The sequence below is a fragment of the Glycine max genome, chromosome 10, assembly GCF_000004515.6.
Source record: "Glycine max cultivar Williams 82 chromosome 10, Glycine_max_v4.0, whole genome shotgun sequence".
NCBI lineage: Eukaryota > Viridiplantae > Streptophyta > Magnoliopsida > Fabales > Fabaceae > Glycine > Glycine max.
Genome location: NC_038246.2, coordinates 9,662,622 through 9,674,668, shown reverse-complemented (window position 1 = coordinate 9,674,668; position 12,047 = coordinate 9,662,622). Strand labels below are relative to the sequence as shown.

General features: G+C 31.1%; 1 protein-coding gene across 1 annotated transcript; it reads right to left on the bottom strand.

The window, feature by feature from the left end:
* Positions 1-2,913: 2,913 nt before the first annotated feature.
* Positions 2,914-4,768, bottom strand: LOC100785598 (E3 ubiquitin-protein ligase PUB23). Its single transcript, XM_003537067.4, has one exon. It carries the CDS (start codon positions 4,540-4,542, stop codon positions 3,280-3,282), a length of 1,263 nt encoding a protein of 420 aa, XP_003537115.1. The 5' UTR covers positions 4,543-4,768; the 3' UTR covers positions 2,914-3,279.
* Positions 4,769-12,047: the final 7,279 nt, after the last annotated feature.

The following is a 12,047-nucleotide window of genomic DNA, read 5'->3' as shown; positions in this document are numbered from 1 at the left end:
TGCATACTATTTTTTATTTGTCATTTTTTTATCTTCATACTATTGGTTTTTATTTTTCTTTTTCATTGTTTCTTTTATTTTTATAACTTACATATTCTTTCAATTTAAATGTTATTTTCCATATGGTATTTAAAAAAAAATATGAATGGAAAAGCAGTAGTGAGCATAGCTAGAAGATTTATTATTATTTATAAGTTTGATTATATAATTTAATTGAAAATTATATTTATATTCAATAATTATTAAGCAGATAAAAAATGTAACAAATGAAAGCACAAAAAATATAGCATTTAACCAAACAACATTTATAAACTGAAATTAATTATCAACTAGTGACCGAATTAGCAATCGAAAGTAATTTCTTAAAATTTTAATTTAAAATAAATTATTCAGTAATGACCGAAAGTAATTTTTTTAAAATTTTAATTTAAAATTATTTATTCATTAGCAACTGAAATAATGACCGAATTTTATTTAAATTTATTTATAATTAAAATTTTTGTTATTTATTAGCGACTGAATTGGCGACTGAAATTTTCGATTGCATAAATAATTCCAAACAAAATAGTAACCAAATAAATAGCGACCTAATCTATTTTCTTGTGACTGACATTTTGGTGGTGAAATAGCGACCGAATAGTAATTCGGTGACTAATGACTTAGCAAGTAACATGTTTGCGACGTAGAAATTTCGGTCGCTATTTCGATTATTAACACTTTTAGTGACCAAATTTATTCATTTAGCGACTGAATTTTTCGGTCGCTAAATCGTGTTTTTTTTGTAGTGTTTTCATATTATCCCAATTAATTTGTTATCACAAAAGAAGTAATTTAATTTTTTGTTTAAATAATTTGGTATAGATTACTAAAATGGTTGTTTGTGTCTTTCTGATTGAGAGACATATCAGAATGACTAATTCATTACATTTAAACGAAGTTATTGAAAATTCCCGCAATTAAAGCAATCGATAATGGTTGTTTAAGCATTCTATACTTCCTATTTCGTTTTTCTAGTTGGAGCCATAAAGGATATAATGCCGTTTATTTAACGGTTTCATCATGTTCAACAACTAGACGCAGCTAGTTATCCCTTCACATATTTGGGCATGTTCTATATATTTCCCTCTTGGTGAACTTATTCAGATGTAGAAGTAGGTATAACTAGATATACCAAAATCTACCTGTATATTTCCCTCTTGGTTAATTTTCCAATTAAGGGTGGGAAACGATTAAAGGCTTAAGGTCCACGCAGAGGAGTATATCTTAACTTATGTCCTTTTCTATTCCAAAAACTCAAAAATGTCATAATATTACGAGTGGTGATGATAACTTAAAAAAATAAGTCAGACTTCTCACAAAATTTAAGAATACATGGTTGTTGTGTGAAAGAAGTAACAGTAACGTACTAATTTGTTAAGAGTCAACTAGTATGTCGCATCATTCGAATTAATTTTTTGGCTCTATAGAATTTTTCTAATATTATCAAGAGGTCTCCTATATTGTTCTTGGAACAAAATTTCAGTTTCTTGTAATTACTGATATGATGTTACTCTTTTTTTTTCTCTCTTGAATTTGAAACTTTTAATTAACCAGGAAATTGCTTTTGAAAAAAAAAATCTTATATAGCTCAAATTTTAAAAAGAAAAATCATAGTTGAAAATATGATTAATAATCAATGTTATTAATAAGTACTTATTTAGTTAACTGGTAAAGAATTTTTCCACAAAAAGAAAATGGGAAAGAATTTAATTATGTTTAAGTAAGGAATCTTGGCTAACCAAGGGTACTGGTTAGAGCGCATTTAAACAGAAAAAGTTATATTAAAAATTACTCATTTAAATATCAAAGAGGAAAGCATTTTTTCACCTCCCAATAAAATATTTTATTTTTTCACTTCTTTAATCAATATTCTAAAGACATTAACTAACATTTATCTTTTTTTTATTACAAACTAGTTAACATTTATCTTAAGATATAAGTTTTTATTTATTTATTTATGTAAAAGTACCGATCTAAGTTAGATCCTCTAGCTAGGATGAAATAAAAAAGTCATTGGGAGAACTTCTGTTCCCATAAATGAATTTACTTCGGATCAATCAAAACTTAAAATAACTTTCGGATAATAAAGATTTCAAACCCAACTAATAATGGGTTAAGTGACATCAATAATATGTTAATTGAAAATGCGTTCATCAAGACTTATCAAATCGAACATTTTTTACTATTACCAACTGAACACATCACTAATTGAGATCTAAAATTGCCGTAATATAAGGTGTTAGTTTATTTTCAAATTTTGTTAACATCAGTTGGTATATTTGGTATTAAAAATATAAAAAATATTTTAAAAATAAAAGAAAATTTTACTATTTTTAATATAATAGGCATTTTCTTCTTTAAGAAACACTTTTCATATTCAAATCCTTACCACATCAGTTCCAAAAGAAATTGGTTCTAAAGGCGGAAAAAGAGAACATAAATATAGAGAAATGGAGTAATTTTTTTTCCTGTTGAATCACGTTGAAGCTCTGTAATAGATTCACGTTCAATCGCATTGGGAAGTGGCCCGGAATCACATGAATCAAGTAGTCCCTCTGTTTCTAATTTTAGGTTGTTCAGTATTTTTCACTCATAATATTATATTTTTATGAATTAAAAATAATATACTAATACTCCACTATATTACTTTGTAAAAATCAAAATTATCAACACTCCACTAAAAAATAATCTTAATTATTCCATAATTTGTAAAGATATAATTGAGCAAAAAACACATATTTACATGTTGGAATTCTAAAACAATCAAGGTCTTAAAACAACAATACAAAGTTAAAAAGAACCAAGGATTAGGAACGGAGGGAAAAACACAAAATCAATACAATGAAGTACACCAAAAAAAAAACTCAGTATATATGATGAAATGAGTTTGTGTCAGTATTCCATTAACTACATGCAATTCACAGTAAATTTCGAATTTGTTTCGGGCAACATTTGAAGCCCACACCTATCCTCTGCTCCGATCCCAAACAATTCTGTACACCAAAATCCAAAACAAGAAACAAGAAACAAGAATCGAGCAAAGAAGCTAGCTAGCTAGGAAATTGAAAACTCAAAACTGTGATTTAATTTGGGTTTCCTTTCACCGCAAACTAGGCCTCGCATAAGGAAGTAGTTTCCCACAACGTCCACGAATCAAGATCTGAAATTTTCAGCCAAAGTAACAATTACACTTAGTATCGAAATGTGTCTCGAACAAAAGAAAGTCGTTTTTCTTTTCTTTCAGGAACTCATTGGAAACGAAGCAAGCAAATTGTGAGGTATGCAAGGCGAGTTCCTCCAAGCCCTAGCATGCAATTTCAGAATCTCCCTAGCCTTCTCTTTCGCTTTGTTCCCACTATCCACTTGCAGCACCAAACACATCTTCGCCACCACCCCAAGCTGCAGCATCTCCTGCACCACGCCGTGGGTGGCAGAGAATCTGCACACCGAAAGCAGAATCTTCGCCGCCCTATCGTTGGCCATCGTGGACACCCTCAGAATCTTCTTCGCCACTATCGCCACCCCCGCCGCGTGGGCCAACAAACCAGCCCTTCCATCAGCACTCTGACATAAAATCTCCAACAAAACAAGCATCATTTCAATTGGTTTTCTCTCCTTGCATTCGAGAAGAAGCTCCACCAGAACCGGCACTGCTCCGGCCTCCACCGCCTTCACCCTATTCCTCCCCCACGGACACACCTGGATCAATGCTCTCAGCGTCGCCTTCGAGGCCTTCTCCGAAACCTGATCCTTAAGAACTTGAACCAGTTCAGTGAACAAATCAATTTTTAGGTTAACCAACAGCGCCGGATCCGCCACTTCGGATAAGGAATTCAGCAAGAAAACCGCGTAGGCGCGTGACTCGTAGATTCCACTCTGCATGATTTTGGTTAGAGAGTTTATAAACTCTGGATGGTTCATCAGAGCCTTTAAACCGGATTCTGACAGCTGAATGCTGTGTAAAAGGCTCAATGCTTCGTGGGCTATACTTGTTTTTATTTCCAACTCGACGTCATCGAGGAGTACGGTGGTAGTGGTGACGGTGACAGTGGTGGTTATAAATGATGCTAAGAAACTAACTGCGTCTTTGGCGGATTCGATGCAGCGTTTGTTTGATTGGGATTCCGAAGCGATGGACTTGAGGGTTCGGAGGGACCGGAGCTGGAGGCTCGGGGAATCGGAAGCCGAGGCGTCGCGGAGGAGCTTCTCGATGAGGGTTTTGTCGACGGGAGGTTTTGGCGTGGGGATTCTCTGGACGCCGTGAGAAGCGTTGACGGTGCACCAGGCTTGGATGAGCCTGCGGAGCGTGTGGTTCGGAGTGAGGTCCGGGAGGAGGGGCTGCTTCGTGACGGGACACGTGTTGTTCTTCGGCACGGCGGCGAAGAGCCACTTCTCGATGCTGTGGCGGTCGTAGGTGATGCCGGTGGAGACGGTCACGGGGTCCTTCATGAGCTCTAATGAGATAGGGCATACGAAGAAAGGAGGCACGTCGATCTCGTCCATGTGAGAAGAAATGAATTCAGAGGTGTAAAGAGAAAAAAGAAATATGGAGCTTGAGTTTTGACTTGTGAGAGATTTGATTTGGTTTTGTTGTGAGGAAGACGAGAGAGGGTGTTGGGTGGGTGGTTGTAATATATAGTGTTTGCGTGTTCAAATTGGGGGGAAAGTCAAAACACGGAAAAATGAAGCTCCTTCTTCTGACGAACAACAGCGACTTTTCTAATTAACTCCTGCAAGGGATGGGACTAATGGGAAGGGCTCAACTTTTAATTACGTGGTGACCATTCACCAACATCAACTTGATCAACTCAAAACTAATTTTAATTTCTGACACAAGTTGGATGTAGGGTTTAACTTTAACAACCGTTCTCTTTTGGGACTTGGGACTTCTATCTTTTTTTTTTTCTTTTTTGTGAACTCCAACTATTTTTTAGACAAAAAAAATTAAGGACTAACTATTTGAATTATTAACAACATCTCCAATATGAGAATTTATTAAATGAGTTTTTTAAGTTATTTTTTGTGATCTCTGATAATTTTTGTGATACACAGTATTATGTTATTATAAGACATTCATATATAATTTTGCTCTAATTCTAAGAAACTTACATTTTTTTATTTTTATTTAATCATGATATTATTATGTGTCAAATAAATATTATTTTTTTTCTTCTAAAAAACAATTTCTTGCAAAAAAATATAAATTTTATTTTTAAGAAATTCTCCTTTTGTCAAGTAGATTTGCTGAAATAGGAAAGAAACAATGAAAAATATTTTCTTTACTTAAGAAACTCTCATTATAAATGCCCTAAGATACATATTTAAGGTACAAATTATTTGTTAACAATATCACACTACAATATTGGTATTGCAAATTCATTTAAAATAATTTGATCTGTTTTAGAGGCCAATTTGAGTTGTATTTTCAGTCTATTTGACTAAATATTTAATGTTTCATTTATTAAAACTTATATATATATATATATATATATATTAAGTATATATTAATAAAAATATTTTTTAGCTATCATATTTTTATTGATATTATTTACTTTGAAATATATAATAGCAAAATATATCTTAATTTTAGTTATATATATTAATTCTATAAGATATAGTTATATTTAATAGTAATAAATATTATGTTAATAAATTAGGTTGACTTAATTATATCTTCATATTTTCATACATTATTGAGTTTCGGTCAAATTGCATTTAAAATCAAATAAATTTTCTATCAAATTTTTAGGCCAAATAAATTTTAATCAAGTCAATTCTATTTTAACTCATTTCATGAATACCTCTATTTATTAAGCTTTAAATGCGCTATAAATGTCATTTTAGGAACGTATACCACATCTTAATACTCCGTTTATTCTGGATTGAAATAAAAATATTTTAAAATTATGACAATTTTATTCAGAATTTATTTCCAAAATAATTAAGATGCAAAGTTATTATCAAGTTATCGTAATGGATCATATCAATTTTGTTAACATTTTTTTCTTTCCATCATAAACAATAATAAGGTGCATGTTGTTTAACTAACACATTACTCAATAGTTTGAAAGAAAGAAAGAATAATACTCCATTAATCAATGGACCGGAGAGAGTGAAAGGAATAATAATACATTTTTTTAATAGGAAGAAAGTTAAATAAAATAGAAGGTTTTCAATATTGCCTTACTCTAGGAGCGGTTCTAACGGCTACTTTTTATTTTGTCCTAATTACTAGTTCAACGCCTTTGTAAGCTTCTTTGTCACAAATTTAACTTGTAAACTTTAAACTTTAAGGGAAAAAAAAATTCCAGCTATTTTAAAATAATAACACTGCGTGTAAAATCCTTATACATTTATCAAATTTAAATTCAAATTAAAAATAGAAAAAGGAGGGGGGAGATGAAAGAAATTAATAGTTCATGAATGCAGGGATTTTTTTTAAGACTTGGAAATTATTGTGGCATTTATGATTTACCCCTTTGACTTTCTCTTTAGGTTGTGTTCGTTGGTTTCTCTCTCCATTTTCTAGCCCCAAATCATGCAGGTTTCCGTTAAACGTTAAGGTTGACCTTTAGCCGACATTATAAATTAATTGTTGACACAGTACATAATAAATTAAGAAACTTTAGTGGAATTTTCGATGTGTTGAGAATTGAGATTCAGATTTCAGATTAATTGGTCCAACCAAACAAAAAAGGGCAAAAACGAAAAAAAAAAAAAAAAGAGTGAGATTCATTTGAATGACGGTGCCATCCTGATCTACTTTGTTTCAACTCTCAACTTCACTCGCTGGATTTCTTACTTACATTCCAGTTGGCACGGTTCCTTTGACCCAACCACGTGTTAATTTGTCATTTGTTCTTTTTTTTCTCTCTCATCTATTATACTAAAAATAAAATAAAATTTTTAATTAAATTATTCATTTGATTTCTATAGTTTCACGATTCTTACCTTTTTATTTCTATAGTTTAAAAATGGTATTTTTAGTCCATATAATTTATATTTTAATTTTCTTTTTTAGTTTCTGTAGTTTAAAAATGTTCTTTTCAGTTTTTATATGTCATTTGAAAATTATAGGGACTAAAAAAGTAAAAATCATGAAACTATAAGGATTAAAAAAAATACTTTTAAATTATAGAGATTAAAAGAAAATTAAAATATAAACTATAGGAATTAAAAAAATCACTTTCAACCTATGAACTAAAATGTTAAAAATCATGAAACTATAAAAACAAATAAATAATTTAATCTAAAATTTTTATTAATGAAAATTGTATATTTGTCTATGGTCAGGATGAAAACATAATAGGCCAAAGGAGGGTTTGACTATTTTCATCTTGTTCCCAGAACAAGTTTGAGTTCATATTTATAAAAAAAAGAGTAAAAAATAAAATTTAATTCCATCATCATTAGGTTTTATCAGTTTCAAAAAATTCATTTCAAATTAAAAAATATTTATTCATATACTTTAAATAAATCATAGATTAAATTATTAATTATATTTTAATTCAATCATTATATATAATTTAATAAAGAACAAATATCAAACATATTTAAGAATTGAATTATATTTTAAGTAAATGTATAATTTTTAATTTTTTTATAATTATAATATTATTTATTTAACTATTAAAATAATTATTCTATATTTTAATAATTATAAATAATAAAATATAAAATAATTGTATATAAATATATAACTATATTATTAATAATTATAAAATATGTGTAGCGAGGCGGATATGAGGATGAGACGCGGAGTGACATACCCAAACTCAACCCCAATCTGCTTCATACATGAAGTTGGGGAAAATCCTACACTAACTCCAACTCCCGTCAAAGTGATTTTTCCCATCAAAATAAAAGTGGGATCCAATGAGTACTTATGAGTTCAATTTTAATTGACATGCCTATCTATGGTATTTAAAATATTGGCGAGTATAATTTTATTTTTACTCATTTTACAAATTTTTATAGTTTTATTTTGATTTTGCTTTGGACAATTTTCTTATCACAAATACAGATAAGAGAATTTTGAGTAAGAATATTCCTTAAATATTCAAGGGTAATATTTTTTTTACATTTCCTTATGGGATGTGACATGAGTGGAATCTATAAAAAAACCAAAAAAGAAAGTAAACAAGAGAGTTGTAGATGTTAAATTAGTCAAATTTAATTAAGACAGACAAAAATATTTAAATTAGTTAATTTTAATTAATAATATCATAAATTAAAATTTATCCCAAGACCATTCATAGAATTATTTGGTTTAAGTGATAATTATATATAATAACACTACTCATAATTTAAGAAAATAAAATTAAACTAACCCGGTATGAGTTATATTCTAATAACTCAATAAGTACGACTACTTTCATGACAAATAAGTGATATCTCATTAATAAATTTTACAATAAATCAAAGGTATAAAATTAAAGAAAGTTAACAATTAACACACTTGAAAGTGATGACACATTTCTTATAATTAAAATCCAAAAAACATTATAAATTATTTTTTATATAAATATTGAAGTTATTAATCTTATGATAACTTGAAAAGAAAGTACATGAAGAAAGGAAGAAAAGATACTGGAAAAGCCTTACAATCAGTATTAATTGATCAACAACAAGAAGATTACAAGTGCCTGGCTGATAATTATCAGCTACATATATATAAAAGGAGAAAGAAAAACTAAAGAAGAAAATAAACAGAAAAGAAAACATAATAACTACCTAACAAAATAACAACCTAATATGTAAAGTATTTAAAAATAAAAGAATGATAAATGTTTTGTTAGAAGTCTAGATCCAATACCCCCCGTCAAGATGGGAGGAAGATGTTGTCAATGCCCATCTTGGAAATGATGCTAAGAAAAGTATTTCGGGGTAAGACTTTGGTGAAAATATCTGCAAGTTGGTGGTACTTTTTGACATATATGAGCTTCAGAATCCCTTGAGAAACCTTTTCCCTGACAAAATGTAGATCAATATCTAAGTGCTTGGTCATCTCATGAAAAATGGGGTTTGAAGCAATATGAATTGCTACTTGGTTATCACAATAGACAACAACAAAAGAAGTTCTGATATTGAAATCAGTAAGCAAATTTTGAATCCATGTAATTTCACTAGAGACAAGCCAAGGACCTGTATTCTGCTTTTGTTGAGGACCTGTTTACTATCTTTTGTCTTTCCAGGAAACCAAGGAATTTCCTAAAAAAATATAGAAGCTAGTGGTTGATATTCTAATTTCAGGACATGATTCCCAATCTGCATCCACATATGCATGTAATTTTGTGTCTGAGTTGGCTCTAAAAAGAGTACCTTGACCAACAGTGTGCTTAAGGTACCAAAGTAACATGTTTGCAGCATGCATGTGGTTTGTATAGGGGTTGGAGACAAATTGAATTAATTTATGCACACAGTAACATATATCTAGTCTAGATATAGTTAAGTACAAAAGCATGCCAACGAGTCATCTGTAAGATCCTGGATCAATAAGCTTAGTTCCTGAGTTAGCTGTCAATGTGTTATTTGCTTCCATAGGAATCGAAAATGGTTTGTAGACAAGCATTCCACAATCTTCTAGGATAGATATTGTGTAATGTCGTTGACACATGAAAATGCCTTCTTTTTATCTAAATAGCTCCAGGCCTAGGAAAAATTTTAGATCTCCCAGGTCTTTCAGTTTGAAGTGCTCTTTCAGAATTGTCTTAGCTCTAGAGATGATTTCTTGACTTGGGTTAGCTAGGATAATGTCATCAACATAAACTAAAATTGCTATGAAATTATCTCCTTCTCCTTTAGTAAACAATGAGTAATCATACTTAGATTGTTTGAATCCATATATAGATCTATTCAGCTTGCAAACCGATGGTTCATTGGGTCCCTTGGTGATACTGTGTTTGTAGCCTTGTGGAATGTTCATGAATATTTCTTCTGAAAGAGTGTCATTGAGGAAGACATTGTTGACATCTAGTTGAGCTAGATGCCAACCATTTGATGTTGCTAGAGATATCAGTAACCTTAAGGTAGTTATTTTTGCCACAGGAAAGAAAGTTTCTTGAAAATCTAACCCATATTGTTGTGTAAAATCTCTAGCAACCAACCGAGCTTTATGTTTTGCAACTGTCCCATCCGAATTCAGTTTCAACTTGAAAATCCACTTGCAACTGATAGGTTTCTTTCCCTGAGGTAGAGGAATAATGGTTCCAGTGTTATTGATCTCCAGGGCCATCAACTTGACAGATATAGCTTCTTGCCATGGTTTATGCTTGATTGCTTGGCTATTAGTTTGAGGCTCATAGTTTTATGAAATTTGGCAAATGTAGTGTTTATGGGAATTAGAAAGTTTTGAGTAGTCTAAGTAATTCTATATAGGGTAGGTGACTTTATTAATGTTGGTCACATTCTAGCAATGATAATTAATGAGATGTCTTGGAGGGTTTGAAACCCTGGTAGACCTTCTTAGGGGTTCTTCAATAGGAATTTCAAGTTGAATAGTTGTAGCAGGATCTAACTGAGCAGGTTATGGAGTATGTTGTGGTGTTTCTGTGATAGATGTGATATTTGTGTCATCTGAGTTATTGGAGGTGATGAGATTAGGAGTGACATAGGGGTCGAACAACTCTCTGTCACTGTTGTTGGATTGTTGGTTTTTGAAAGCGAATATATTCTCAAAGAATTTCATATCTCTGGATATAAAGATTTGTTTAGTGGACAGATTGAGAAGCTTGTAACCTTTATACCCTTGAGAGTAGCCAAGGAACACAGCTGCAACAGTTCTAGGTGAGAATTTGTGTCTGCTGGATATCAAAGTGGAGGCATAACATAATGTTCCAAATGTCCTGAAGTCAACATAGTTAGGAAGTTTTGCATATAAAATCTCAAATGGTGACTTGGCTTTCAGAATAGGACTAGGGGTCTTGTTCATCAAGAAAACTGCAGTTTTGATACATTCACCCCAAAATTTTAATGGTACATTGGATTGAAACATCAAGGCATGAGCAATATTTAAAATATGAAGGTGTTTCCTTTCTACAACACTATTTTGCTGTGGACATTCTACACAGGAAAATTGGTGTAGGACACCTTTCTTTGAAAAGAAATCTGAAAAGGCAAGCTCTTTTGCATTGTCAGATCTGAACCTTTTGATAGAGGTTTTAAATTGGTTTTCCACATATGAGAAAATTGTGGTATAATAAAGAGACAATCAAATTTATTTTTGAGAAGGTATATCCAGGTGAACCTACTTTTATCATCTACTAATGTTAAAAAATATTTGAATCCATCAAAAGTAACTTCCCTAAAGGGTCCCCAGATGTCAGCATGTATTAAATCAAACAATTCAACACTACAATTGTTTTGGTTAATGAAAGCTAATCTATTTTGTTTAGCAATGGGGTACACTTCACAATGAAACTTGGAATCAATAGAGGATAAAGAAACATTATTGCAAATCAATTTGTACACAGGTATAGGTATGTGGCCTAATCTATGGTGCCAAGTTTCATATTTAACAACATTACATGATTGTATACTAGTATTATGAAAAGAAGACTTAGGGAAATCGAAAAGAAGTAGTCCTTGATGTTGTCTAGCGGTACCAATCCTCTTCAATGTCTTGAGGTCCTGAAGAACAAAACTGTTAGGTTGCATAGTAAACTGGAAAGAATTGTCATTTATCAAAGATAGAAGGGACAACAAGTTAAATCTAAATGTTGGAATAAACAACACATTGTGCAAGAAGATGTCATCATTTAGTTTTATGCTTCCTATCCCTTCAACTTTTACCTTGGTGGAATTAGGTAATAATATATGAGAATCATGTAAACATTTAAAAGAATTAAATTGTTCTTTTGAACAACATATATGCGAGGTTGCTCCCAAGTTGATAATCCAATAATGATAAGAAACATTGAAATCAAAATTAGTATTCATGCATATACCTGAAACATTTGTGGCAAGAGTATCAACATTGTTCTCAGTTTTCAATTGATTTGTCAAGAAGT

Coding starts and splice junctions, on each gene's coding strand:
- LOC100785598 (XM_003537067.4), bottom strand. CDS start 4,542: ATGGACGAGATCGACGTGCCTCCTTTCTTCGTATGCCCTATCTCATTA.